This window comes from Castanea sativa, chromosome 2 (genome assembly GCF_040712315.1).
Source record: "Castanea sativa cultivar Marrone di Chiusa Pesio chromosome 2, ASM4071231v1".
Classification (NCBI taxonomy): domain Eukaryota; kingdom Viridiplantae; phylum Streptophyta; class Magnoliopsida; order Fagales; family Fagaceae; genus Castanea; species Castanea sativa.
Window position 1 is genome coordinate 15,343,613 of NC_134014.1, and position 26,441 is coordinate 15,370,053.

The 26,441-nt window shown below is 40.4% G+C and overlaps 2 protein-coding genes across 2 annotated transcripts; both read right to left on the reverse strand.

Annotated features, from left to right (window-relative positions):
- Positions 1–3,147: 3,147 nt before the first annotated feature.
- LOC142626521 (uncharacterized) lies at positions 3,148–11,001 on the reverse strand. Its single transcript, XM_075800358.1, has 17 exons — positions 10,548–11,001; positions 10,100–10,197; positions 9,638–9,757; positions 9,050–9,139; positions 8,813–8,928; positions 8,269–8,368; positions 7,448–7,519; positions 7,312–7,359; positions 7,145–7,222; positions 6,943–7,062; positions 6,513–6,618; positions 5,489–5,652; positions 5,029–5,163; positions 4,632–4,762; positions 3,768–3,830; positions 3,549–3,627; positions 3,148–3,435 (listed from the first exon to the last, which is right to left on the reverse strand). The coding sequence occupies exons 1-17, from the start codon at positions 10,855–10,857 to the stop codon at positions 3,370–3,372; spliced, it is 1,896 nt and encodes a 631-aa protein (XP_075656473.1). The 5' UTR covers positions 10,858–11,001; the 3' UTR covers positions 3,148–3,369.
- Positions 11,002–12,386: 1,385 nt separating this feature from the next.
- Positions 12,387–25,716, reverse strand: LOC142624945 (uncharacterized). The gene is made up of 2 exons (XM_075798666.1): positions 24,264–25,716; positions 12,387–13,324 (listed from the first exon to the last, which is right to left on the reverse strand). The coding sequence occupies exons 1-2, from the start codon at positions 25,714–25,716 to the stop codon at positions 12,387–12,389; spliced, it is 2,391 nt and encodes a 796-aa protein (XP_075654781.1).
- Between the last annotated feature and the right edge of the window lie 725 nt (positions 25,717–26,441).

Below are 26,441 nucleotides of genomic sequence, written 5' to 3' on the forward strand. Positions count from 1 at the left end.
GAGAGAGAAAAAAAGGAGCCAATGGAAATTAATAAAAAAAATGGATAAACGAGCTACAGTAACCGTGTTAATATACACGGTTACTGTAGCTCGGGGATGAGTTTACACAATTTTGCATGTTTTTACACCCACTGATGTGTGCATTTTTTGGCTCAAAAGGTGTAAAATTGGTAGTTTTTTGTGTTTTAGATGATTTTAACTGGACTGATGTGAATGCTCTAACAAATAGAAAACCATTTAGGCCTGTTTAGTAAGTTTTAACACAAATTATTACATTTTAAATAACATTACATATATTTCTATACACTTTTTCACCCACACGTATATCAAAAACACCCAAATAACATAATTCAAACTCCTCTCCCAAACACTCTATTAATCATTTGTTTATCATTAGATATATCGATTTGATATCCAACTTGTGAACTTGACGTGAATATGGCACAGTTGTTTGCAGATTAGTATTCGGTGTAAATGAATTCGTGTCAAAATCAATCAACACACTTTAACATCATTAATAAAATGGGTCAATTATAAGTTGACCGGCTTAACCCACAATTAACTTGATTAATATAAATAAATGTCATTTTTATGTAACATAAATTTGGATTCTAAATATAATGGAGCAATTAAAAGGATTTTATTGATTATATTGATAAATCTTTCATTAAAACTTTGAAATCCCTAACTCTTTTACCTAAAACAATGAATAAAAACTCACTACTCACTTTACTTTTCTTAAATTATCTATTAAACAAGTTGAAACAAGTTGTGTCATGTCAAACCATTCAATAAACAAATTGTGTTAGAGTTGAGGGGTTTTGACATGATTATTGAGTTGGGTTAGAATTAAACTATGTATTCGAATACCCTTAACCTTGTCATGACAAGAACACAGCTCACTAATACGAATTGCCACCCTTATTTCTAATTCTATGCTTGAACTGGATATTTAATACTTTATATGAAATTAACCTTACTTGATTTGATATTAATTTTTTTGAGAGACATGATTTGATATTAATTTATCAACCTATATATTTGATTCATTAAAATTAATCTTGGTTCAGTTAGTATTAAATACATTTGTTTAATTAATATTTATATATAAAATGCTCCATTTAATGTTATTGCCTTGCCTCATATCATATTAGAGAAGTACTAAGTTGACAATATTTTCATGACAAATCTTAGGTGATAGGTTGTTACGGTTCTTGTGGGGGGTAAAAGTACTTGAATAAACGTTTGGGCTTTAGGCCTGATTGGTTGGTACAAGTCTGTTCGATCAGGGTCTCTGGACCCACAGGTCAGTTCGCATTATATTGGTCTGAGGAGTTGTCCGAGGAGGAGTATCCCCTCGGACAGGCCCAGCAAAGGCCCTGGGACTTGCAAAACGACTTAGAGGCAGAATTCTGGAAGATCTGTTGGGTAAAGGTGTGATTCAAGCACCCTTTAGAAGCAGGAACGTGTGAGAAATATCTGAGAAAAAAGTTGCTACCGCCACATTAAAGGCCCTGCATCTACCTCCCTGACCGCATTAATGGAGAAATGACATTTGAACAGTAGAATTCAGCCTTCCAGCTATTATTTGAAGACTTTAAGAAGGTGATGGATGAGACAAGTATCTGGGAGGAAGATTTGTGTTACATGTGGACGAAACAGGGAAGAAGAAGAAGTATATAAGAAGACGAGTGAGGAAAGAAGAGGGGGGATCTTCTTCTTGGCTGTAGAACTAAAAATTGTAATCTTTTTCTTAGAAAAAGAAATATTATACAAATTGTCCTCGGCTTACATCCGAGGAGGGTTTTTTTTGTTACGTCCATCTATTACTTGCATAGACAGCGGCATTCTAGCCTGTTGATCAACCTTCCAACATTCCAAACCTAGGTTTCAAACCCATACTTTACAAATTTCATTTTATAAGGCTCTTTGGGCCTGAGCCCATCACTTGTTTTTGGGTCCGGGTACAAATTGTGCACTTACAGTTCTCATTTGAACTCATTATTAAAATTACTTTTTTTGTCCACCGATAACATTCTGCAAATAAGAATTTGTTGTAAAAATATTGTAAATATACATTTCTCTATTATATCAAGTCATCCTTGCCCAACATGTCAACAATCAGATCAAAGGGCGCTAGACCCAATCCTTGTCCAATATACAACTATTATTCATTTGCTAAAATATTTTATTCTCATATACATTTAGCCCTACTAAGACCCCCATTAATACATGTGTTATTTGTCGTTATGTCACGTGACATGGAGTTGATAAGTCTACATTAGAGACCCCATTTTTTATTTAACAAAAAAAAAAAAAAAAATCTAGCAATATCCATAGAATCCATGTCAAATAAAAAACTTTTGTTTTATTTTGTGTTTCACTTTATATTTTATCAATTGTCAATTATTGTAGCCCATGTATGATGTGTTTGATTCCCCACCCATTTAAACTCTAGATATATCTTTAGGGAAGTAAAAAAGAAGAAAAAAGTTAAGTTGTAATTTGTAGAATATAAAATGGAATAAAAAAAGTGTGGCCAATAATTTGTATTCATCATACTACTTTTTTTCCTTTTTCTTTTTGATAAAACTTTTTTCTTTTTGATAAAATTTCATACTCACACTGGAGATTTGTGATTCATATATGAAATAGGATATCCCATCAAAGAAGCCAGAGGGTGAGATGACATATATTTATTTGTTGCAAGGTTTATACTAGTCCCAAGGGAAGTGTCATTTTATTCCGAAGAATGTCATTGCGTGAATCCTCAAAAGAGGTTGGTGCAATTTATCCAATTTTTTTTTAAAGGGTCATCTATCAGGGGATTAAGCATTGCAGTTTTAATTTGTTGGTCATAACTTTTTTTTTCTTCAATAAGTAACCTATGTATTTCAATGGCGTTTTAAACCTACAACTTCACCCTTGTTCCTTATAGAAGAAAGAAATGTCGCCTGAATTGAATTAGAGCTTGTTTAATTTTTTTTTTGATGGTTTAATGTTAGAATAAGTGGAGGAGGAGTGGGTTGATCTTGATTCTCCTTATTTGTAAATTGTTGATAACAATATAAAACCGAAAACCTCCTCTAATATCCGTCTTTATCACTCAGCAATATACTAGAATATATAGCATTTAACGTAGGAAAATAGCAAAGCCATATGTTCCTCATAAAAGAAAAAAAAGGCAAGGCCTTACCTTAGTAACCTTATTTACCAAGTTACCAATAGCCATTGTACATAACACTGTCTGAGACAGCGTTGTCTTTATGTCAAGTTAAAAAAAATAGCTTCTACCATCATCATTGCCATTTGCCATCAACAACAATGAAGCCAACAAAATAGCCTACTATTTTACAACATATGTTTGTATTAATTGTCGATGATGTTCCCATTGAGCTGCAAATCTTGTTGCGAATAGGCATCATGAGCAAGCGTCTGCAGAAGAGAAGGTATGTATCAAAGTCAACATATCTACCAAACAGAAAAAATTACAAAATGCTAATACTAATTTGGATTACATGATTAAGAGGCCATGATATTCCAAATACCTGTTCCTGTGAACGGAAATACATGAATGGTGTATAGTGTAAGAAGTTTGAGACCCTAGAGGTATATATATCGGCGTACCTGCATTATGAAGATTTTAAAATGACCATTATTTAGGGGAATATTTAAATTACACTTCAACCTCAATTAATAGCAATGACTAGAAATCTATACATGAAAATATGTGTGAAGCATCTCAAGAACAAGAAAAGAGAACGTACTTCTCAATTTGTCTCATCAGATGGCTTTTATCCCACAGCCCTGCACGTGAAAGGAATCCCCACCTAATGCAGAACAGGTGCATCATGTCAACTCTATGTTCAGAATGTGTTAAATCTTCACACATCACCATAATATATATATGTATATATAACCATGTAAATTCATCAAGCCAAAGGTAAATTCACATAGCAGGAATAAGTCATTAAGTCTAAGAATCTCTTGATGTGGGATGTGAGGTGAAGCAACTGTTACGATAAAAAAATTTATGTGAAGAAATTATCTGGGGCTAGTAAATTAACTACATCAAATGGAAATCTTGACCCTTTTGCATCAGTATTTTAATGTTCAATCCATTCTGCATTGCACACGTTACATTCTCAAACTTGTGATTGTATTAGTGAATGGTGATGGGGCAACTACTTGTACAAAAAAAGTTGTGAAATTCACTTTCCACACAATAACCCTGATGGCCAAAGAACTTCCAAAAATGGCCCCCCAACCCCACCCCCCCCCCCCCCCCTGCCCCCTTCTTCCTCCTCCTCCTCCCCAAACAAAAAAGTTAAAATATAGGGAAGAAAATAAGAAGTGCATTAATAATATATGACAGATATTCTAACACTAGATAACAACATGAATAAAGTCATCATCATGAGGCAGGAGAGTCAAGCAGATTAAGAGAAGGTGACAATGATTCGGCCCAATTATATTTTAAACAATATCCAAGTCAAATAAATAATTGGTATAACCTTGACATACAAACATACATACTGAAAGTAGTATGAGGCCAACAATATATGGATGATTTGATATGTCGGGAGAAAAGGGATTCTAAATTCCTAATCCAAAAGTTATCTTAGTCTTACCTTTTGTTGAAGAGCTCCCCATCTGCTTCTAGCATTGGAGCTATTTTTTCGTCTAGTCTTTGCATAACAATAAGTAGCTTTTGCATGCTTTCTGTCAGTTCTTGATCATCCATGCTAGTAGCAGCAAGGGTCTGAAATACACAGATTTCAAATTAATTATCAAGAAATACATTGCTAGACTAGCATTATTTCTGAAATCATAAAACTATCTTAAGATTTCTATTCATTTAGAACAAGAAGACTCACAAATTTCAAAATTGAGAACAATATAAATAATGAAAAGTAATATTTAGCATGCTAGTAGGAAGGGCATTATGAAAATAAGATAAGCATCACAAGACCAAAGAACACGATGAATACAGCAAGCTAATAATGCATATAGCTGGACACAGCTTACTTGAGCAGGACGTTCTTTTGTGCGCCTTTGGAGAGCAAGCCGAAGTTGGTTAAAAAGATCCCCTACAACCTCCTTTTGATTTATAAGCTCTATTAGTGATGCTCTACTACCCCGGCTTCGAATCAAAGCACTATACTGCAGTTCCAATATTCCATTAAACACAAACAGCTCTTGTTAGTGTTAATAAGTCAAATGAGTCAGAAATATTGAACAGAAAGTAAACTGACTTAGCATTACAATTTATAGTTCAAAAGTGTTTTGGTCATTAGAACCAACACAGTTCAATGCAAAGCATCATTTGGGACCACCAGCTATTCTTTTGGATTCAATTTTAGTCTCTACTATCGTGTCTAATCTACGATGCCCATCATTGTAAGTGATTCAACTATAGAGACATTTGAAATTTTAAATACAAACAGCTATGAAAAGTGAAACTCCAACTGATGTCAGATACACTAACCTCTTCTTCCAATTCTCGACAAATTAGTGCAGTTCGCCATCGCAGATGAACTTTGGATTGACTTACATCAGTGTAAATGTGGTCACCAACATATAATATCTCATCTCCATGGATATCTAAAGAATTCTCAACCATTTGAGCACTGCCTCCTGAATACAAACCCCCTGGAGAAGAAGATAGTAGAATGAATGCATGAGAATATTGAATCGTTTTGAAAAACTTAAGGTAGAGTAGCAATATCTAATGATCACTACACACCACAAAACATATTCATATAACTTGGCATGTATTTAAAGATATCATAGCATTCTTATCATGCTGGTTGAGAACATAAATAGCAAATATTTTTTTACCAATTTAAGCAAATAGTCATTCGGCTAATTTTGCGTCACAGCAATCGTCATGTGGTCTGGACATATGTTTATAAAAGAAATCCTCATGTGGGTCTGCTGGTTACTTCGCATGCATTGCTAAGAAATGCATGACAGTTTGGTGCTTTATGCTTTGCTTAGTAAGCAATAATTTTATTTATTACATGATATGCCAATATTCATTACAGAAATTATCTACCAGCCAACTTAGGTTTTCACATTGTGTACAACCAAACTATACGGAGTACATATTCTCAAGTGTGTCACAATACACTTGTGCTTGCCTTGCCACTTAGCCAGGCATTTATTTTTTCATAAGCAACAATAAAACAATAAATGTGACAAAACAATCCAAACCTAACCATTATGGCATGTTATACAGGGACAGTATCTTTACTTCTTATAACTTATTTATTATTGCCTGGTGAGCCTACTCCTAATATCTTCAGTAAATATAAAGTTCTTTATAATGACAATGTTGTAATCCATACAATAGAACAGAATAAGGTAACTAGCATCGTGCATCTTAGAAATGAAACCAAATGTAACTAGATGGGATAACATGATAAGGTAAAATTTCGAACTTTTTTGCCTCAAAAATAAAATATACCGTGCAATGGTTTAACAAGCACAATAACTAAAAAATCACTGACCTGTACGAGCCTTGAAGCATGGACGCATAAGACCCTCCCCTGTTACCACCTCATACATTGGGTGTGACATTTGGAAGAATTCTGGCTTCCTTGCTGAGACTATTACCTACTCATGAGGGGAAGGAAAAGAAAGTTCACATGTACTGCTATTGAAGATCTGTTAGAAGACCTTTATTATTACAGTTCTTTTTCCCCGTATGTATTAAAAGAGAAGATAAATGATCCAAGTAGGATAACATTCTGAAAACAATTAATGGTGATGTCTCAGGCATGATTTGGGAAAGGAAGACAACATCATTTTTGTACCATACTTCAGGAACAAATATAGTCATAACTGATGCTCGTCCTACAATAGTTTAAGGAACATCTACCAAAGGACCTAAAGAATAATAACCAGTCAGTGAGCATAAAGAGAAAGAGATATACTCACAATATCAAATAGATCTCGCCAACCCATATCGTTGGGAAGAAATCTGTTGAAGGAATGCTGCATCATTTTGTCTGTGTAATGATAGTCTGAGTTGGTAATAAGCAAGATCTTTTTACCAGCCTGAAGTATAAAAACTCCCTAGTAAATAAGGATTAAAAGGATTTCACATGATATGCAAAGATAAAAAGTTACAAAAAAATACCTCCTTTTGGTCCAAAAGTGCCAAAGGCAGTTCTGGATCAGGTTCGACAAACAGTTCAGGCTTAGACATTATCTCACTCTGTAAAATTGCCATGAATAAAATGAGGCGCTTTTGAACCAAAATATTGAATACCAGACAATCTATATCCATGGTTATAATATATATACCTTAAGTTGACCTTCAACATGTGCCCTAAAGAGGGCTCTTCCAACAGCCTGAAAACCATCTCAAGAGTCAATAAAGAAAGACAAGTAACTAACATCAGTATACCACTATCAAATAAAATTTTCTGAAGCAGATTGCCTTATAAAGCCCTTTGTAATCAAGAGGACCAAGTTCTGCACTTATAGCTCCATCATCCAATCTGTCAACCATCTGGAAGGAATGACATGACCTTAATTAAGCTCAAGACATTGTCGATTATACAGAGGAAAGCAGAAGTGATAAAATGACATGTCAAATCTCAACATCTTTGTGAATACATGAGGTACAGTACATAAGAAGCAAACAGAAAAATACACCATAGAATCTAAAGTTACTAGAAGTATCAAGACCATGACAGATGATATGAACAGCAAATTGGTAACCCATTTGTTCTTAGTCTTGCCGTGAAAGACAAAACTTGCAGCCTGGTTCTAACTTGTTTCAGTTCTCAACAAATTGATTCCCTATCTGATATGGAAATATCCAATAACTCTATATATTCGGAATATAGCTAACTCATATGTTTATTTGAAAACCATATATGGGGTATTCTCCATTTTTTCTCAATTTCTAATATCTTGATCACTCTCCATATAAAAATTTCTATTAATTTCATAGAACTTTAAATGCCAAACCAATTTAGAAACCACAATTCTTGTCTTTCTCACACAATTTTACTGGTGTGAGCTCAGAAGAAAAGGCCACTTGATATTACTATTAAATGGAGGCTTGAAAGCAAATGAAATTGCAAGAGACCTCTACAAACAGCTCAATGAAAATGAGATGGGATCAGTGGCCCTCCTAGCTTAAAGTATAATGAGAATGTGAAGATGGACTGGTAGAATTCAAGCCTAAAAAGAATTAGTGCATACCAGATGATTAAGATGTTTAGCATTATCTTAGTCTATAAGGTAAACTACCTGCATATAAGCCACAGCCTCTGAAACAGAGAACAGCGTATTCAGGAACTCCCATCGACTCTCCTTCCGCAGATCCACCAGTTCCCTCCCATACATCTCACTTCCATGCATAGAAAGTTAAGCTTGCACTATAAAAAAATATTACTCCAGTTCTTCTACAAATGATACATCAAAATACTAAATGTTGACATGCTCAATATATTTACTAGACAATGAGGGCAGTCTATGAGCCAAAGCATAAACATAATCCTTATGCAGGATAAATGTAGTAATTAACATTTTGTAATGGCATTAGACGATATGGGTGAAAGCTTGAAACCGAACTCGAGGTATAATACCTTGGCCTTATTTATTTATTTTGTCTCCCCAAAAGAATGGTCATGATCAACATTTTGTATAAGCATATTCTAGCCAATTAAAAACTCAGTGTATACTTTGCATGTGCACAATTAGACCTTGCCATTGCTCCACAGTTCAGAAAATAGGTAGGCAACTTTCCTTAAAACAATTTCCACAATCAAGCTGACAAGTTTTAAACACATACCTTACAGCCCGAGTGGATAGCATTTTGGTGCCATGCATAGCCCTCTTTACATAACCAAATCGATCAGCCTTAACCAAGTTACCACTCTCTTTGTCTATGACAAGGCCCCTAATCACCTGGATGAAACAATTGAACAGTTTGTGCTTAGTTACAGGAAAGGAAAAAAAAAATGGCAGGACCAGCAAAAAATGTCATAATCTACAAACACTTCAAATTGTGTGGAAATGAAGATGTCACCAAGTCTGGGTCAAATGCAAGTCCATCAACAGGATAACCCATATTCTTTAAATTTTCCATACAGTAGTCATATGCACGTCCTTCCCAAGCCTGCAAGAGAACAGATCCATGAGAAAAAATTCCAATTGTCTGATGAGGAAAAGTACACCACTGTTTAAATGAAAAGTGTAGAGGATACACATGAAATGGGTAGATAACTTTATTCCTACTATTAAACTTCCTAGCCAGAATGGTGTAACGACTGCCCCGCTGTTTCCAAGATGGACCAAGTGAAATTGAATTCTCCATGAAGATGCGGAGTAAACCTCCAATGCTGGGGCTTTATATAAGGCATAAAAAAAGGAATAAAGGTCTCCATCATTCCTTATCTAAGCTAAAAAAAAAATTAAAGCTAACCAATGCGAGAAAAGAAAACACGAGAATCAATAAAGAGCTATCTGTAATCTGATGCCTCATTAAGCATAAGTAAATCTGAAGATGACATTAGTCCAGTACCCAGGGCATTTACTGTAAACATATAATGTACTTCAGAATCTGAAAAAAAAAAAAAACTTCAAAACATGCATACACATTATAAAACTGATTTACCATCACATTATAATGCATTAAGGTGTAGTCCATGTCATAGCCAATGGCACTGATTGATCGGAGATTCAAAGTACGACTGCAAAATATACCACGAGGTGAATGTCTTGATGAAGAAGGGCTCTGCATGTTAAAAATGAAAGTTATGAAATTGGCAAAAGAAGCACTACAATAGTGTTAGAAACTTTAGTTTTGGAGCATCATCGCATGACTAAATGCAGCTTAATTTGGGAAGAGGTTAATATTATAATGAGGAGATATGAAACAATGCAAATAGAAGACTAGTGACCACCTTTTTGATATTCATATCAGAAAAATCAAGGTAACTAATTAATAGACTAGTTACCAAAAATATCTTGAAAGGAGAAAAACATGCTCCTTACTTGGCCAGCCTAAAAGCAAATATTTTTTATACATCTATAGAAATTAGGAGTCAAATGTAGGAAAAGAAATGATTTACTGCACCGGGATACCCAAGTCTCTAAGCAAATTCTCAGCTTCTTCAGCTTCCACTCTAGCTACTTGCTCAATTGGACCTTCTAAGGTTGTCTGACTATCAATTCCTACATGGGGGATGACCCAAAATGCCACGTGATTAGTAAAAGCCGTAAGAAATCATTTATCAAGAGCCTTGTAGCTCAGTGACATTGTCTGGTCTCCACTGGGGATCAAATCAAATCCCCGTTAAATTAATTTTTTTTTTTAAATGCATATTTTAAAGAATAGAAAAAAGTACATCCTAACCAACCAATTAAAATCAAAGAAACAAAATTGAAGACATTGGCAAGTAAAAGACAAAGACCAATTGAAAAAACTTATTAAAATGCTTGCAATTGAATAGCAATAGACATCCATTTTTTTTTTAAGACATCACATGATAATTCATTAAAAAGACAAGTACTTTAACGTGTACCAAAAGCCTGAAGATGCTCTTGCTTGAGATTCAAATCCCCTTTGGTACTCTCTCCCAAATAATCAACATCGGACTTGCTAGACGATGTGACAGAGAACACGTCGCCACCAACTCCAACCGACTTAGCTTCAACGCTGCAACAACACTTCATGCGTGTGATACGAGAAGTGGGTTTATTTCTGAAAACAAGATTTAGAACTGGGATTCTGAGATAGTTGGTGGACACTGCCATTGAATTTGATAAGTGGGTCTCTCTGATTCTGTACAGTGACACTGAGAAATTGCCCAAAACCTCTGTGGCATACAACATCGTTTTTTTCTCCTAGTCAGTTCAGGTATTTCCGGCAACAAGATTCCAAGACTGAAAAACTAGGAACAGGAACACAAAAATATCTTCAGATTTAGTAGAAGTAAAAGTAGTGTATTACATCATATAGTATAGTACTGAATAATTGACTTGACCCAGTACTGTGAAAGTGAAGGCCAAAGGCACACAGATCTTTTGGTGGATAAAGTTGCAAGCTATACTTTGTCTGTCGTATTATATGGTTGCTGTTTTTAGTATATACCATTTTTTTTTAAAAAGTTTTATCTCTCCTCTCCCGTTGTAACTGAATTTCCTATGCCCATGTTTTTTTTATTGATAGATCCTATGTCCATGTTGTTAAGCTGTTATTAACTTTTCAATCACTATGTTGTTTTATAAAATAAAAAAAATCACTATGTCCATTTTTTTTTTTTGATGAAAAACACACTGAAACTATTTTTATAACAACATCATCACAATACAAATTCATCCTGGATAAGAGCACATACAAATTCATCCTGGATAAGAGCTTGCTGAATACAACAAGAAATCTCTTTAATCCAAATAATATTATTGATAACGTTTGGAACAGAGATGGGTGATAGTGTAGACCGCTTGAGAGCATTGGAGATTGTCAAGGAATCACCTTCCAACACCCCATCTCGCAGCCCCAAATGTCTTGCTAGTAACAGACTAGCCTCATAAGCCTTAGCTTCCACTTCAAGTGCCCCTAATAGAGCTTTAATTTTTCTGTACAAAGCTGCCAATAATCTGCCTTCAACATCCCTTATGACAATACCAATACCAGCTTGCTTTTTTGATGTAAAAAGAGCTCCATCTACATTGATTTTGAATAAAACCGCTGAAGGAGGTAACCAGACCGAGTGCAAAGACTCTTGTTCTACTTTAGGTAAGTGCAGAACTGGGTTTGCTGCAACATCAATACATGAATCCATTGCAGACCAGTACTCTTGAAGGTAATTTGCTGCCCAAATAGCCAGGGCCGGACTTGTTTTGGCTTCACCTTCATAATGAATTTCATTCCTATTACTCTAGAATGCCCAAGCAATCGTTACAAGTTATGAATATTTTTCCACTCCAGCTGAATTAGTCATCATGACAAACCATAACAGATCCTGAAAAGAATCAATATGAACATCCAAAGGCAGTAGTTGTAATTTTGAAGCAGCCCAAGTTTCCTGTGCTTTCGGATAGCCCCAAAAAATGTGACCAGTCGTCTCAGCCTTATCGTGACAGCAAACACACGTCTTCAGCAATTGCATTACGCCTCCTTAACTTAACTTTGGTTGGTAAAGTGTCACGACAAGCACGCCAACAAAAGTGTCGCACCTTATGGGGAATGGGCAAAGACCAAATTTTCTTCCAAAACTTCCCCCCTAAACTACGATCAGAAGTAGTTCCACAGGTTGTAGATTTAAACAAACTAACCGCTAATTTATAAGCATTCCTAACAGTGAAGTTTCCATTGGTAGTATCAGCCCAAACAATTTTATCCGTTGGTAGAGTAGCACTCAAGGAATACTCTTGATTAACTCGGCTTCATGAGAAATAAAGAGGTTGTCAATCACTTCGGTTTTCCACCTTGTTGTTCCTGAATCAATCAAGTCAGCAACATTCATGTCAGCACTCAAAAACAACCTTGGAGAAAGTACTCTATGAGATGAAACCCTTGGCAGCCACTTATCTTGCCAAATCTTGATATTTGCTCCATTACCAACCCTCCATCGCATCCCTTCAATAACTAAGCTTTGGGCAGAAATTAAACTCCTCCATGTATAAGAAGGGTTGTGTCCAATCGAAGCATGAACAAAATCACCCGTTGCGAAGTATTTAGCCTTAAGGACCCTATAAACAAGAGAATCACCCCCCATTTGAAGATGCCACCCCTGCTTCGCAAGCAAAGCCATATTAAACCATTTTAAATTCTTAAAACCCAATCCTCCATCACACTTAGGCTCACACATTTTTTGCCAACTAAGCCATGCAATTTTCCTTTCCTCCTTTTTTTGACCCCACCAAAAATTTCTACTAATCATCCCCATCAATTCATCACAAAGAGAATCTGAAAGTTTGAAACAACTCATAGTGTAAGTCGGAATTGCTTCAACCACAGCTTTTATTAAAATTTCTTTTCCCGCATTGGACAACAATTTTTCTTTCCAACCTGCCAACACTTTCCCTAATTTCTCCTTAATGGCATTGAAGGTAAGTCTTTTATTTTTCTCCACCAAAGAAGGTAAGCCAACATTCTTCTCATGTTGCTTAATTATTTGGGCACCAAACTGATTTTTTATCTCCTCTTGAACTTCACTTGAAGTGTTACTACTGAAAAACAAAGATGTTTTTGCACAGTTTAATTGTTGACCAGAGGTTTTCTCATACACAACAAGCAATTGTTGTAGTTCATCACACTCCTTTAACGTTGCCTTGCAGAAAATCAAAATGTCATCTGCAAAAAACAAATAAGACAATCTTGGACCACCCTTACAAATTTTCACACCTTCCATTTGACCCCTATCCACTGCTAATTGAATCAAAACAGACAATCCTTCTACACACAAGAGGAAAAGGTAAGGTGACAAAGGGTTTCCTTGACGGATTCCCCTAGATGGAATGATGTGCCCCCTCAGAATCCCATTAATTTTAATTGTATAAGTTGATGTGGGATGAAAACGCTCAGACCGTCCCTGGACGGTCATCACCTCGGCAGCCGTCCAGGAGTTATCCTTAGGACGAGGGTAACAGACAAGGCCGTCCTGAGGATGATAGCGAAGCTACATCCTTCGTCCATGGGATGCGCATAGCCTGCCCCGATAGGACTCGTCCACATAAAGTTTCGTGGACGAGGATGCTACACTTGGAATTATCAGGCACACTCGACGAAGGAATTCCAGGACGGGGAGATCATACTTAGGAGAATCTCCGAACATAATGTGACAATCCCTTATCCCACGCATAACTGTCATGTATCCGTTGTGAAATAGAAGTGTAACTCCTAAACGGTTATGGCAGTTACGTTTAACCCTCCTTGAACCCAAGAGAGGTTCCAATTTCGATAACCGTCTATGAAGGCGCTATATAAAGACTGATTCAGACAAGACAAAGGTATGTGAATTTGACTCCAAAAAAGTTGGAACTCCAAAAATATAGAGAGAAAAACTAACTTTACCATCGGAGGGTTTTTGGCCGGCAGCCCCGGTCGCCTTTGATTGGCTTCTCTTTTCTTCAGCCAGAGAGAGCAAGTGGTCCTATCAAGTCCAAAGCATCCACCTACCGATCTTCTTAGCATCATCGGTTAGGCGCCGTCATGCGGGGAAATTACGGTGTTCTTTTTCGTTCGGTTATTTGTTGTTTTCAACGATTAGCCCTTCCAGACAAAAGGCTGAATGGTTCGAACAAGATCAAGGGCTATAAGCCTGGCCACTCGGAGAGTAGGGATGCTTCTAGCAACCCCCTTCGCGATCGTAGGTCAGCGCCTGTCGTGCAACCACCCTCCATTCAACATATACAATCCATGGCCGCCGCTATGGCGGAACTGACACGTCAAAACCAGGAGTTGAATAGGGAGATCAACTTCAGGAGGCAGCGCCAAGATGGGCATGCGGATAGACGGGCACTGAGTCAGGAAGGTGGAGGAGAAAATGTCGAGTCCGAAGATCAAACAAGGGGTACCGCTTCAAGAAGGGTGCCACACTTGGAAAAAGAGATGGACCAGATAAGAAAAGCCATGGATGAAATGAGGGAAAACATGAGGCGAGCGAACCCAGTGGATGATATGGTTCACAGAACGGACTCCCCCTTCACGGCTTCCATCAGCAGTCACCCCTGCCTCCAAAGTTCAAAATGCCTTCTCTGGACTCGTATGATGGAAATCGCGACCCTTGCGATCATATTGCAACTTTTAAGAAGACCATGCACCTACAAGGAGTCCCAGACGAGATTATGTGCAGAGCTTTTCCTACCATACTTAAAGGACCAGCGCGGGTGTGGTTCGGTAAGATACCCCCAAACTCGGTAGGATCCTTTGAAGAGTTGAGTAAGTTGTTTGTCAACAATTTCATTGGAGGATAGCGTCACAAGCGTTCCTCCTCCAGCCTACTGACCATAAAGCAAGGGGAAAATGAGAGTTTGCGATCCTTTATTACCCGGTTTAATAGGGAGGCCCTGACAGTGGACGAGATGGATGACAAGTTATTGCTGGCCGCTTTCCACAATGGGGTCAATTCTGACTTATTCATTCATAAGCTCTACGAGCAGGAACCACAGACCATGGCCGATCTCGTCCATTCGGCCCAGAATTTTATGAACGCCGAGGATGCTATCATTGCCAAGAAAAGAAAAAGGGCAGAACGTTCGGAAGAGGGTCACCATCGTTATTTGGATCAAGGACCTCGTCCAAAGAAAGCTCGGATAGACGAGAGGAAAGATAAGGATGGTAAGAAGGCCAGTTCCTCCGCGAGGAATCAGCAATACACGCCCTTGACTATGCCGCTAGAGTAGGTACTTATGCAGATCAAGGATGATCCGTCCTTGAAGTGGCCGGACAAAATGAAGGGAGACCCCAACAAGCGTAATATGAGCAAGTACTGTCGCTTTCACAGGGACCATGGGCATGATACGGTCGAGTGCTTTGACTTGAAGCAGCAGATAGAAAATCTCATCAGACAGGGAAAATTGAGGAACTTCCTTGGACGAGACCAGAGAGATGAGAAAATGAAGGCCAAGGTGGAAGAATCATCACGCCCCACTAGGAGAGATAAGGGTAATTATAGGAGGAAACTCGACGGTGGGTCGTCCAAGTCAAGGAAGACATACTTGAAGGTGGTGCAGTAACATCCAACCGTCCGGACGACCCCCAGGACGAGGGAAGTAGACCAGAACCATTACGTTCACGGATGATGAGGGCGAGACGACTCCACCACCCACACGATGACGCAATAGTCATCACCCCACTCATCTCTCGACTACATGACCGGAGAGGTATTGATAGACAATGGCAGCCTCGCAGACATTCTCTACTACCCCGCATTCCAACAAATGAGGCTAGGACGAGATCGGCTTTGACCAAGTGAACTCGCCGTTGGTAGGATTTGGAGGAATGAAGGTGCAACACGTGGGCACCATCACGTTACCGGTGGTCGTTGGAACGTATCCGCGGCGGATAACCAAGGAGGTAAATTTCCTCGTTGTTGATTGTGCATCGTCATATAATGCAATTATTGGAAGGCCAACTTTGAATAAGCTGGAAAGCGGTAACCTCTACCTACCACCTCCGTCCATTAAATTTTCAGCGAGCACCGGAGTAGGCCGGGTGCAAGGAGATCAGCTGGCCGCCAGAGAATGCTACCTAGCTATGCTGGCCATGGACGAGCACATGCAGGCGATGAGTATAGACGGAAGAAGGGTCGTGGCTGAACCCACTGAAGCATTAGAAGATGTCCCTTTGGACGATAACCAGCCCGAGAAGTCTACTAGAGTTGGGGCGAGCATGGAAGAGGGGGCAAAGCACGCTTTGATTCGGTTTCTAAAGAAAAGCCTCAATGTCTTTGCATGGAGTCATGAGGACATGCCTAGCATTGATCCGAGCGTCATTACCCATAGCCTGAACGTGTGTCCCTATTCGAAACCAGTGCGTTAGAAGAAAAGAGTTTTCACTCCCGAGCGAGACAATGCCATTAAGGAGGAGGTGCAGAAGTTGGTTGCCGCGAAGTTCATTACCCAGATTGGTTGGCGAACGTGGTCATGGTCAAGAAAGCTAATGGCAAATGGCGAATGTGCGTGGACTTCACTGATCTAAACAAAGCTTGCCCCAAGGATAGCTACCCATTGCCACACATTGACCAGTTAGTGGACTCAACGGCAGGTCACAGGATACTTAGCTTCATGGACGCTTTCTCGGGTTATAACTAGATACAGATGGATGAAGCGGATCATGATAAGTCCTCATTCATCAAGAGCCAATGTTTGTATTGATACAAGGTTATGCCCGCCGGTTTGAAGAATGCGAGGGCGACCTACCAAAGCTGGTTAACCAAATGTTCCGTCCTCAAATCGGGCGAAATGTGAGGTTTATGTGGACGACATGTTGGTGAAGAACGGGACGAGGAAAAACATCGGACGACCTTCAAGAGACTTTTGATACGTTGCGACGGTACAACATGAAATTAAATCCGAGCAAGTGTGCTTTCGGGGTTTCATCGGGAAATTCTTGGGGTTTATGGTGTCGCGATAGGGGAATCGAGGCGAATCAGGATAAAATCCGAGCAATGCGAACATGGAGCCACCGAAGAATATCAAGAAAGTCCCGTCTCTTCGGATGAGTCGCCGCCCTAAACGGGTTTGTATCGAAAGCCGACAAATGTTTACCATTCTTTAAAGTCCTTAGGAAGGCTTTTAAATGGACGGACGAGTGCCAATAGGCCTTCCAAAACTTGAAGACGTATCTCATGACGGCCCCCAAGTTGAGTCCGTCTGTACACTCGGGAAGAGTTGTACTTGTATTTGGCGGTGTCTCCACACGCGGTAAGCTCATGTTAGTTAGAGAGAGGGGAGAGTCCGAAACCGGTCTCATTACACAAGCCACGCGATGAGAGGGGCGGAAGGACGGTACCCGATGATGGAGAAACTAGCCTTCGCATTAATCACGGCTTCCAGAAGCCGAGACATTATTTTCAAAAGGCACACGTCATCAACGTCCTAACGGACCATCTCATAAAAAAGGCGATGAGCAAGTTGGAAGCCGCCGGACGGCTAGTACGGTGGGCCGTTGAGCTTAGCGAGTTTGATATTAAATACCTCCCAAGGAGTGCGATAAAGGCGCGAGGCATTGGCAGATTTCATCGCGAGTTCACTCCCGCGGTAGATGAGGCCGGCTAAGGGCGAAAGTGCCGCCGAGAAATGGGTGGTCAATGTCGACGGGTCGTCCACACTCGTATGCGGGAGGAATTGGGGTTATACCGAAGTCCCAGGGTGACGAGGCTGGAGTATGCAGAGCCGTCCGCGTATCAAACTACCAACAACGAAGCTGAGTACGAGGCACTACTCAAAGGATTAGAGTTGGCTAAGTCCCTAGGGGCGGAGTCGGTAACAATCAGAGGAGATTCTCAGCTGGTCGTTAATCAAGTAAATGGAATGTGCGATGCTAAGGAAGATCGAATGAAGAAATACCTCAACAAAGTGAAACGACTTGCATGAAAATTTTCGGCCGTAAGTTTTGTTCAACTACCGAGGGAGGAAAACACGGAAGCGGATGCCTTGGCAAAAGCAACTTCGGCAGGGGTGACGGACGAGTACGACAACATCCAATACATGCCGAGCATAGACATCCCTTACATACAGCAGGTAGGAGGAGGTGAAGATTGGATGAGTCCAATAATGATCTATCTCAAAGATGGAAGGCTTCCAGAGGACAAGGATGAAGCGAGAAAGTTGAGGGTCAGGGCAGCCAAGTACGTCCTCATAAATGAGGTGTTGTACAAGCGAGGTTTTTCCCAACCTTACTTAAGGTGTTTGGCTCCTGACGAGTCAAACTATGTTCTAAGGGAAGTTCATGAAGGAGCATGTGGAAATCATTCAGGAGCAAGGTCGCTGGTCCATAAGATCGTCCGTGCCGGCTACTACTGGCCTACAATGCAGGCAGATGCTAAAGCCTATGTCAAGGTATGTGACCGGTGTCAATGCTATAGCAATGTACCTAGACAGCCGTCGGAATACCAAACCCCAATGATGGCCCCATGGCCCTTCACACAGTGGGGACTGGACATCCTAGGCCCTTTTCCCACGGGAATCTGGCAAATGAAGTTTTTGGTGGTGGGAATCGACTACTTTACCAAGTGGGTAGAAGCCGAGCCTCTTGCAGTAATCACTCAGCAGAACGTGAAAAATTTTGTATGGAAGAATATTCTATGCAGGTTCGGGGTACCCAGGGTATTAGTATCCGACAATGGATGTCAATTTGACAACGCACCCTTCAGAGACTTTTGCAATCACTTCGGGATCAAGAATCACTATTCCTCACCCTCCCATCCACAGGCAAATGGACAAGCAGAAGTAGCAAACCGATCCCTGCTGAAAATCATCAAGACTCGGCTAGCGGGGGCAAAAGGGATATGGCCAGACGAGCTACCAGGTGTTCTTTGGGCCTATAGAACGACTGCATGAACTCCGACAGGAGAGACCCCTTTTAAGCTAGCCTATGGGAGTGAAGCTGTTATACCAACGGAGGTTCATATGGCAAGTCATCGAGTGATGGAGTACCAGGAGAAAGACAATGGGGAACAACTTCGCCTTGACCTCGATCTTGTTGGCGAGGTAAGAATGAATGAGGAGCAGAGGACGGTAAGGTACAAAAATCTTATGGCCCGACAGCATGATGCCATGGTGAAACCCAGACGGTTCGGTGTGGGGGACCTTGTTCTCAAAAGGGTCTCCTTGGCGACTAGGAATCCAGCTCATGGAAAACCGGGACCCAATTGGGAAGGACCCTACAGGGTAATCAACTGCAAGAGGCAGGGGTCCTACTACCTGGAAGCTCTGGACGGGCGGAAGTTAGAGCATCCCTGGAACGTGGAATATCTGAGGAGGTACTATCAGTGATGAGCAGGGATGAGGGAAGCCGGTGGCAAAGTTACAGCTATGATTTGCGTATTCGTTTATACTTACTTTTGTGTTCTTACTGCTATTATGGTGTGTTGTGAATAAAAAGTGCACTAGTTCTCAAACTTTTGCACCGTTTACAGACCAGCTTATGAAAGACGAGGTTATGTATTTCTCTTAAGTATTTCCATAAGGCGCTAGCTTATAAGCATGTGCCACGCTTGTGAACAATGTTCATGTAATAATATGGTGTGGATTTCTTATGTATTTGATGCATAGATTTAGTTTCCATAGTAATACCCACAGAAGGGGCGGGCAAAAGCCTAAGACGAATAAAAATCTTCGGACGCAGAAACACTCGTCCAAGTCTTTCCTTTAAAAAATGATAAAGCAGAGAAAAAAGCCAAGGTCTTCTCGTCCAAAGTTTCCTTTAAATAAGGATAAAGCAAAGAGGGATAAGCTAAGGCACACTCGTCCAAAGCATTCCTTTAAAAAAGGATAAAGCAGAGAAAAAAGCCAAGGCCTTCTCGTCCAAAGCTTTCCTTTAAATAAGGACAAAGCAAAGAGGGATAAGCTAAGGCACACTCGTCCAAAGCATTCCTTTAAAAAAGGACAAAGCAAGAGAAAGAAGCCTAGGAATACTCGTCCAAGGTTTCCCCTTAAAAAAAAAATGCTCGTCTAAGACTTTCCTTCAAATAAGTATAAAGCAAAAGGAAAAAGGCCAAGTCCCACTCGTCTAAGAAGGAAGAGTAAGCATTAGGGTATAGCATTCCAAAGACGATCACTCGTCAAGACGAGAAAACATAAACATTATGAACTTCTTGCGAGAAGTCGAGTAATAATGGCCTAAAGGACAAGCAAAAGTAATGTAGTCATCATCGTCTTAAGTGGGTCGTCCAAAAAAAAAAAAGATCATGTAGACGACCATCCAACACTTAGAGCATTGTTTGAAAGACAATTGCATAAATAATAACATATAAGCTCGTCCACACAATATATAACAAGTAAAGAAGACATTCCTTAGCCTAAAGAGGGTAGATGGCAACCGTCCAAAAACCCTTATAAAATAAGTATTAAAAGGCATTGTGCATAAACTCGTCCAGAACACTCTAGACGAGGTAATTGTACTTGAATACATTTCAAACTCTCAAATACATTTTTTTATTTTTAAAAAGAAAGAAAAGAAAGCTAAACAACAATAACAATTTCTTCAAGAGGAAGGGGCATCGATGTTGGGGTCGTCCTGAGCTGGTTTGGTGGAAGCGTCATCCTCGATGTTGACATCGTCTGAGCCTGTGTGGACGAGGGAACTTGTAGCAGCAGCAAGGTTGAGTTTAATGGTGCTAAAGTCAACTTCAGGAAAGTTGTCCATAGCGTCCATTCTAAAGTCCTCAAACCCTGCTGCGTAGTTTGTATCCATCAGGTCAGTGAACTCTTTGGACGCTTTGAATTCCTCCACTGCCTCGTCTTTAGCTTTCTTAAGAAGTAGACTCAGCTCGTCGTTCTCCTTTTGAAGAAGTTCAAGACGCTCGTCCTTCTTGGCAGCGTCGGACTTCAGCTCCCCCACCAAAGCCTTCAACTCCTCAGACTCGTCCTTGGCCTTGTTCGCCACCTCCGCCCACGTCCTACAGTCGTTTTTGATCTCTTCTATTCTTTTCTCTAGAAGGATCCTCGTCATCCATCTCGCACCTGCTTCGGACGCAGCTATGAACTTGGACATTGCCTACATGGAAGAATAGGAAGTTCAGAAGATAGAAATAACATTGGGCAAACATGGACAAACCAAGACAAGGCAAAAATGGTCACCTTGAAGAGATCGTGGACGCCAGAGTGCTCGAACTCTTTCAAGGACATGTTGTAGCACACAGCTACGTCCTCGCCTTTCACAGCCTCTTGGAATCGCTCCCAAGCCAGATCCTCGTTCTCCAATAAGTTAGTAGAAATCCCTTGAGGAGGGCTGATGAGTCGGGAGCGAGGGGACTTGGACGGAGTGGCACTAAGGCGGGGCGTGGACGAGTCTACATCAACGACCGGGACGGGCGGCCGGGGAAGGAAGTTCGAGCCTAAGCGGTTTGGCACGGACGACCCAGACTTAGCCTTCTTCCCCCGACGACTTGGCAAGCTAGCCAAGTCCACATGCTTGGACAAGCTTTTCCTTTTTTCTCCAGAAGCAGGACGAGGCTGGGGCTGAGGTTCAGGTCTCGCTGCCTCGTCGATCACTTCCTTCCCCTTGTTTCCTTTCATGGTTGCCATTCCTAAAAAAAAAGAAAAAAGAAAAATAAAAAAGTGTGAACACATACATACAAATAAATAATAATAATAAAACAAAAATGGAAAACACATGTCTTAAAGAGGAACACTCACGTCTACGGGTAGTTAGCTTGTGTGCTAAGGCGTCAACGGACGGTTCAGGGCCGAGTCCCCACTTGTGTAGACGCTTAAGGGTCACTAACGAGTGAAAGTCTCGTTCAGAATGTAGACGGGCCCTGTGGACGCGATCACGATGGAACTTACTTAAAGAAGGTCGTCCAACGGCTGGAAAGGGAAGAAGGAAGTTAAGGTTAGACCATCGTCCAAAGAGAAAGTATAATAAAAAAGAAACAAAAAAGAAGAGCATAACATACCTTCTGGACGAAGGTTCCCTATGTCTCCAGTATAAGGAGCAAACGAGTCTCTACCAATCTTAACGGGATGCCCCGCCCAGAAACCAGAGACGAAGAAAAATTCCGTCTTCCAGTTTCTGTCAGACGAGGGCAAAGACTTAATCAGTCTACAGTCATTGCTCCTGGCTGTGAACTAATGGAAGCCTCGAGATTGATTTATCTCAGAGGGTTTATAGCAGTACAAGAACTCGTCCACAGTGATAGGACGGTCCCCGTCAAACACCTCCATCCATAAGACTTGCATAGAGACAATTAGTCTCCATGCGTTGGGGTTAAGCTGACAACACGAAGCCCGGCCTAGTGAGTAATTCCCTAGCAAAGGCATTCAAAGGAAGTCTAAGCCCCAGGATAAGCTTCATAAACACCTATTCCAAAACGAGGCTGGCAACACCATTCACCTCGGACAACTAACCTAGGGTTTAGATCATCAGGAATTTGAAACCAACTCCTAAGGGAATCTAACCTTCTCTCGTCCGTCCTAGAAGGAACCTTTAGAGCACAACTATATACGGTTTCCCGTTCGTCCAAAGGGGAGGACGGCGGGGAGCTCATCGAGGTGTTAGCCCCAGAGGCTGTCCTCGTCCTAATACACTCTTGAAAGGTTTCTACAGGAATTCCAGGAACACCAGATGTGTATTCCTCAGTTGTGTGACCACTACTACTACTACTGGCATTACTGGAGGTATCACAACTAGAGTCGTCGTGATACTCGTCTATGGCCTTGACCACACTGTCGCTAAACGAGCAAGAGGCCATTGAAAACGTCCTAACACTTAAAACGGAAAGCTAGAATAAGTGTAGAGAGATTACCTGGCTCTAGACGAGGGACACTAAGGATGCTGAGGATATTCTTAGACGAAGCGACGGACGAGAGTGTCAAAGCAGAAAATTTGAAAAAGTGAAAGGGGCATGGGAGGGAAACCACTATTTATAGGCAGAAAAGTCTCGGTAACCGCAACAATGGAACCAATTAGAAGGCGACACGTGGCGCATGCCTCGAAGAAGTAAACTAGTTGACTAACCCCCTATGGATGTGCGACATGTAGCGCGTTTTAAAATCTGTCGATACATTGCATAACTCCTGGACGAGGGGCAACTGATGTGGGATGAAAACGCTCAGACCGTTCCTGGACGGTCATCACCTCGGTAGCCGTCCAGGAGTTATCCTTAGGACGAGGGTAACAGACAAGGCCGTCCTGAGGATGATAGCGAAGCTACATCCTTCGTCCATGGGATGCACACAGCCTGCCCCGATAGGACTCGTCCACATAAAGCTTCGTGGACGAGGATGCTACACTTGGAATTATCAGGCACACTCGACGAAGGAATTCCAGGACGGGGAGATCATACTTAGGAGAATCTCCGAACATAATGTGACAATCCCTTATCCCACGCATAACTGTCATGTATCCGTTGTGAAATAGAAGTGTAACTCCTAAACGGTTATGGCAGTTACGTTTAACCCTCCTTGAATCCAGGAGAGGTTCCAATTTCGATAACCGTCTATGAAGGTGCTATATAAAGACTGATTCAGACAAGGCAAAGGTATGTGAATTTGACTCCAAAAAAGTTGGAACTCCAAAAATATAGAGAAAAAAACTAACTTTACCATCGGAGGGTTTTTGGCCAGCAGCCCCGGTCGCCTTTGATTGGCTTCTCTTTTTTCTTCAGGCCGCAGAGAGAGCAAGTGGTCCTATCAAGTCCGAAGCATCCAGCCTACTGATCTTCTTAGCATCATCATAAGTAACCATAGAAACACATCTCATAATCAAATCCCTCATCCGGTCAGCAAAGCCCAATTTCTCCACTCTACCCTATCATAAGCTTTACTCATGTTTAATTTAAGAGCCATTTCCCCAATCTTACCCCCTTTTTTTTGGCTAATATGATGCATAGTTTCAAAAGCCACCAACCCATTATCAGTAATCAACCTCCTATGGACAAAAACACTCTGTGTATCACTAATAATCGAAGGTAAAATCTATTTCAACCTATTTGCAATAGCTTTTGAAGCAATTTTATAAACAACATTGTATAAGCTAATAGGCCTATAATCCGTTATCTTCGTTGGCTATTTAATTTTTGGGACAAGAGTTATATGAGTTTCATTAAAATTTAGTGAAGAAATACCAAAGTTTAGAAAATCAAGTACTGTTTTGGTAACCACCGTGCCACAAGTGCTCCAAAAATGCTGGAAAAATAGAGGAGGCATCCCATTAGGACCTGGTGCCTTAAGTGGGTACATTTGTTTCAAAGCTCCATTCACTTCACACTCCACGAAAGGCCTAACCAGCCACTCATTCATTGCTTGAGACACCTTTGGTTGTACGGCCAAAAGCAAATCAGAAAAATCTCTCGGGTTGCTAGTAGAGAAAAGATCCCCAAAATACCCAATTGCAATCTCCTCCATTTTATCCTCTTCAATCTGCCATACCCCATCATCATCTAACAAACCCTCTATAAAATTCTTTTTATGTCTAGCCGAAGCCTTGGCATGAAATAAACTTGTATTCCTATCACCATTTTGGAACCAATTAATCCTTGACCATTGTCTCCACATATCATCTTCTCTATCCAACCAACAATTCAATTCAATTCGTGTATGTCTCAATGCTTCCACTACTTCCTTTGACAGAAGCTGCAACTCTAGCCATTCTAATTTTTCTTGAAGCTCCTTTATTTGTTTTCCCACATGACCAAATTCCGTAGCATTCCAAGTGGACAACTCAACCTTACACCTCTCCAAACAGCTTTGAAGAACCCAATCCGACTCTATGACTTGACCACTCACCCATGCACCCTTGACAACCCTTTCACACCTCAAATCCTTCAACCACATTGATTCAAACCTAAAAATTTTCCTATGTCTCTTTTTCCTTCGTTGTTGAAACAAGTGAAGGGATAGTGGAGAGTGATTTGAAACCGAAGAAGACAAATGATGAAGCTTAGTTGTTGGATAAAGAGACATCCATTCCAAAGTAGCCAAAGCTCTATCCAATCTTTCTCTTATTTGAACCCCACTACTTGTTTGATAAAGCCAAGTGAACTTAGAGCCAATGAAACCCAAATCACACAAACCACAATGATCAATAGTAGACACAAAACCTGCCATCTGCTTTATAGGACGGATACTTCCACCCTCTTTCTCTGAGAGCCCTATAATCTCATTAAAATCACCAATAACCAGCCATGGTAAAGAAGATGAACATTTCAAATGTTTCAATTTTACCCAAGATTTATGTCTCTTAGCTGCATCCGAATGACCATAGAAACCCGTAAGATGCCACCAACCAAGTTTTCCACCATTTACCCATGCATTAATATGGTTTTGTGAAAATGTCTTTACATCAACCTTTAACTCTTCTTTCCACAACAAAATAAGACCACCACTATTTCCAATACTAGGAACAACAAAACAATTTTTCATGTTGCATTTTTCCTTAATCAAATCTATCCAATCTTTTTTCAGCTTTGTTTCCATAAGGAAAACAATAATGGACTCTTCTTTATGAACTACCTTTGCTAAGGCATTAACTATTCGGAGGTTCCTAAGCCCTCGACAGTTCCAACTTAAAAGACTCATTGTGCTCGGCGGGGTTGTTGAGCAACCTCTGCCATTAGAATAGTTGAACATACCTCCATTTTCTTCCTCTTCTCCCCTTCAAAAGAATGAACTTCCTTACTATTTGTCTCAGCAGCCTTTCTCTTTTCACCAAGGTTGGGACCTGCTTCTTTCCCCTTTGTAAAGATTTCTCTGTTATCAACATTTCAGTTCCAGGTCTTTTTGGGAGTGCGGGTTTCCAGAGAAGAACAACCAGAGGATGATAGACTTGTGTTTTCAATAGAAGATAAGACTCCCTTTAATGATTTCCTAGGCCTACCACTTGCTCCTTTCTTTTCTTTAGGAGTAGTATTTCGGCCCACATGAAATTGCTCAATCTGGATTGCCTCCAAAGAATCCACATCATCTCTGACTTCATCCCTTTTTAACTGATTCTCCTTTGTCACATTTGTGCATGATGTGGTATGATAAAATTTTGGAGTAGTGGTAGAAACATTACCAAAATTATTGAGTTGCTCAATCTGTATTGCCTCCAAAGAATCCACATCATGTTTGACTTCCCCCTATTTAAACATTGATTCTCCATTGCCACGTTAGTGCATGATGTGGCATGATAAAATATAGGAGAAGTGGTTGAAACAATACCAGAATTATCGGGTTTCAATTTTGAAAATACAGGAGAGGAGTTAATCCCCTGATCTGAAACGAGTAATTGCTCCTCAATTCTTGGCTCCTCCCTTGCATCG